A 4,094-nucleotide genomic window follows, 5' to 3' on the forward strand; every position below is an offset into this window, starting at 1 on the left:
AAAAGCCCGATGAAAGGGGATCCAAGCAGGATGCACCTCGGCTCTCAAAGCTATTCCGGAGAATGCCTACCATGACGCCTTCAATGCTTGGATATCGCGGTAGCAGCACAGCATCGACGGGATAGGAACCTATTTTGAAAGAAAAAAGAGAATTGTAACGATTGATTCAATAAATTTTTTTAAATGGACTCAATCGTATTACTTTCCGGATAAAGCCTGTACACCGTGACAACATCTGATGAGTCGGCGTTACGAATTTTCGAAAGAAACGTTCTTCGGAAGATTTATGGTCCTTTGTGTATTGGCAACGGCGGATACCGCAGTCGATGGAACGATAAGCTGAGATATACGGCGGCATCGAAATAGTTCAGCGAATCAAGAGACAGTGGCTGCGCTGACTAGGTCATGTTGTCGGAATGTATGACAATACTTCAACTCTGAGAGCATTCGACGCAGTACCTGCCAAGGGAAGCTGAGAAAGAAGAGGGTTCCCACTCCGTTGGAAAGAACAAGTGGAGAAGGACCTGGCTATAGCAGGAATCTACACATACTGCAGGCTGTTGTAAACTCGACTAAAAATACGTAAGCGGTTTTTACGCCAATAAAGAAGAAAAAGATTACTCAAATATATATAGATATACCATCAAAATTAAAAATCAATTAATTTCGTAGTTTTTTGTTTGTTTTAATTCCCAAAAACTGCCAATTAAGGCTGCTACACTGGGTGTGCCACTTAACAATTTGAAAATAACTAACTACTTATATATGTACAGCTATGTATTAAAATAAATAAATATTACATTAAGCAGCTAATTAATCACAGTAGGCATTAATGCACACTAACTATTTAGCACAAGCACAAAATTTCTTTTAATACATACATACATAATATCATTGTGTTAAAAATAAGCTACAATTTGTTGAGTGAGCTAACTACTTACATAATTTATAAATTAAGTGTGTACAAAAATTTAATTACAACAATAAATATGAAGAACTTAGCTGCTAAATGAGGGCTGGGCATGATTTAAATAAATATTTTTCGTTTATAATAAAAATGCGCTTATACGCCTAAATGAATGCAATAAATAAATAAATAATGTGATGCATATTTTGAGGAACTCTAGCCTATCACTAAGAATTGTGTGCGCTTAAAACTAGTTAAACTTAGTGGTATGTTTAAGTATTGGACGTCCGTATTTCGGTATAATACAACAGCCGAGCCTGCACGCGCTTTCACCAGCCTACATAGAGGCTACAGCAGGGATAGCTTCTTTTAGTTACACTATTAATGGCACATACTGGGATAAATTCTCATTACACTACTAATACACTAACGATTATGTGTTATGCGCTCACGATGCCAGCGGCAGCTCGTCGCTCATGCCATATGACGCCTGCGCAGAGGTGTCGTAGCCTTCCAAATCGGCCAGATCCAACCAGTGACTGTAGTTGCTCTCATCACTGTAGCTGGCTATAGACTTGGCTGTTGCTCTATTGCCCACCCGTTTTCGGGTCGCCTGCATTTGACGGCGCACGATTTGCAGCATATGTTGCACGTATTTGTTGTAACGCTGTTTGGCGAAACGCAAATCTTTCGCGTCCACGCCTTGCTGGTCGACACGTGCCTGATCGTTCGAATAGAAATTCAGCTTCTTTTGCATTTCGACGCGTGTAACGGTGCGTATTTTCGCTTGTGGATTTACAGCGTGTATGGCGGATTCCACTTCGCAGAGTGTACGCCGCGCGCTGAGCAACAGTGCGTTGAGTTCGTGTGTGGTAGCGCTGACCACTTGCAGATTTTTACGATCCCAACGATATTGTTTCACACCCAGTTCGGCGAAGCTGGCGACAAATTTCTGCATGGCGCGATGCCAGTGATGGAGTTCGATCTGTAACGGAAGAGAAGGTAATGATTAATTGGCGGTTTATTGTAGTAAAAAAAAACTTTCTTAAGCTTTAGAGGAAAATATTTTTGAGATATTGTTCTGGAATTTTTCAAAAGTCCCTTTCTGCTCAAAGAGCTGCTTATTTATCGAAATTGCCCTTGTCGGATCTCTGTGCCACAGAGCCGTCATACAAATTCAACGATCGAAATAAAATCTTTGTATGGAAAACTTTTTTATATAACAAAATATCTTCACGAAACTTGTCATATTGTTCGGATCGGTCTACTATATCATATACCCTCAAGCCAATCGAAAGCAAGTGAGTGTGTGCGCAATATTTTCAGTTGTGAATAATATTATATAGCAGATTCGACGCAACCAAAAACTTGACATTTTTTTTGTTTCAATTCTCTTTCATATTTTCTATGTATATATCTCTATATACTGACTCAACTTCCTGCAATTGTAATTTGGCGAAATGTTTGGGAAAGTCCATTCTATTTACACCTAAAAACAAATAAATCCAATTGTCAGGGAAAATCCACAGCGAAATTTGGTAGGTTATAAGCGTGCGAGCCTCCGACTTTCGGCAAGCAAAGCTTCGTGAGTACAAAAGTACGTGAAGAAAGAATAAATAAAAAATAATAATAACAACAAAAGCAAACGCTAAGCGCTCAATATAGTTCGAAGCTAACAATCAGCATTTCGCTAAAAAACAACAAACGCAAAAAAAACATAACAAAAGCGGCTGCTAAGTGATAGACAAGCAGACCCAAGCTCCATGGCATACGAGCGCCAAAAACACAAGTAACTCAAAACAAGCGACTGCCCTATAATAAAAGTGCTACAAACAGACTGTGATATACATTTCAGCAGTTGTACGCACATATGTATACGGATATATTTATGTACATATATATTATATATTACATGCATTTGTATGTATATTTGGATGAATTTCAGTGTCTAGCGGTCTACGGTCGTGCATACGAAGTGACTAAACTTTTGCATTAGTCATCGGCTTGCTCGTTTGCATGTATATGTGTATGCAAAGCAAGCGCTTACAGTACGTCACTACGTCACGCAATAACGAAAAAAGAAAAAAAGAGGCTAAACTAAACTAGAGGAAGCGTGTTTGTATGCATGTGCACACGGGCTCGTATAATTTGCTTATTAAGTAGTAAATGATTGTCACAGTTGGCGCGAGCTTTCAGCGAACGCCAAGCGCACAGCTGGCCGTTCGGCCGCTCAGCTGCTCAGCTGGTTGCTTGGATGGATGGCTGCTTTAATTGGTAAGCGCGGTGCATGCAGGGCGCGCGTTCAGCTTAAAATCGGTCAACAGCGCAACGAAAGTGCTTCATATTACATACATACTGTATTTATGCGCTCACTGTTATTTGCGTTGCTTGTTGTTGTTAAAAAAATTAATTTTGCAGAATGCGCTTCGTAAGTTTCGCAGTAATCAATTGATTGTATGACGTGCAATATTTTCACATTTTTGTACATGAATAATTATGTTTTTCTTATTTAATTCACAAGAATATGCAAATACTCACTTTGGCTGTTCGATTCAGTGTTGGCAGAAATTTATATTTCCTACTATGCTTGCGCCAGCTGGGCATATCGTCGATATTTATCGTATGTAACGCATTAATTGTTGTATTCTCCGAACGCAGCGCCTTCCGAAGCGTTCGCACTGCTTCCTTTTTGGCCATCATATGCTGTATGCTCGGCTCGGCATTCTCCTCCTGCACATACCCGCATGCATTCATCCACTCAAGTGGCGCTTCAGCCTCGTTTGTCACGCTTGCTAAGCGACTCAGGCGCATTTCGTCGTTGTGGCGCTTGCGCAGTCGCTTTCGTCGTCCGCGTTGTGCCGCACCTGCCGTGCTGTCGAGTAATTGTTGAAAGACGGCGCTTTGTTGATTGCTAAGCACCTCGGCGGCGTTTATAGCTGCTAATGCTGCTGGTCGGACATTGTTTTCGCCGGTGGCTGCGGTGTGCATGTGAGCGGCTTGTATGGCGGCCGCTGCACTGTTCACAGGCATTTGTATTAATACTGTTAGCACTGTAAACATTAATACTGTTAATGTTGTTAACTGTTTGGTTCGTTGGCCTTGCTGTGTGTGTGTGCCGTTTGTTTTAGCCATTTTGTGGTCGTTAACTGAAATTATATAAAATATATAAAAATTATAATTTTTATTA

At 40.5% G+C, this 4,094-nt stretch overlaps 1 protein-coding gene across 1 annotated transcript; it reads right to left on the reverse strand.

The window, feature by feature from the left end:
• Positions 1-1,065: 1,065 nt before the first annotated feature.
• On the reverse strand, positions 1,066-4,039 carry LOC108967100. Its single transcript, XM_018930346.1, has 2 exons — positions 3,446-4,039; positions 1,066-1,892 (listed from the first exon to the last, which is right to left on the reverse strand). Exons 1-2 carry the CDS (start codon positions 4,037-4,039, stop codon positions 1,356-1,358), a joined length of 1,131 nt encoding a protein of 376 aa, XP_018785891.1. The 3' UTR covers positions 1,066-1,355.
• Between the last annotated feature and the right edge of the window lie 55 nt (positions 4,040-4,094).

The sequence above is a fragment of the Bactrocera latifrons genome, unplaced genomic scaffold (genome assembly GCF_001853355.1).
Source record: "Bactrocera latifrons isolate USDA-ARS-PBARC rearing strain unplaced genomic scaffold, ASM185335v1 scaffold_177, whole genome shotgun sequence".
NCBI lineage: Eukaryota > Metazoa > Arthropoda > Insecta > Diptera > Tephritidae > Bactrocera > Bactrocera latifrons.

Bases quoted from the DNA above. Each gene is read 5' to 3' on its own strand.
- LOC108967100 (XM_018930346.1), bottom strand. From the start codon at position 4,039: ATGGCTAAAACAAACGGCACACACACACAGCAAGGCCAACGAACCAAA. The intron at 1,893-3,445 runs GTGAGTATTTGC...CTTCCGTTACAG, and splicing joins CACTGAATCGAACAGCCAAA to ATCGAACTCCATCACTGGCA.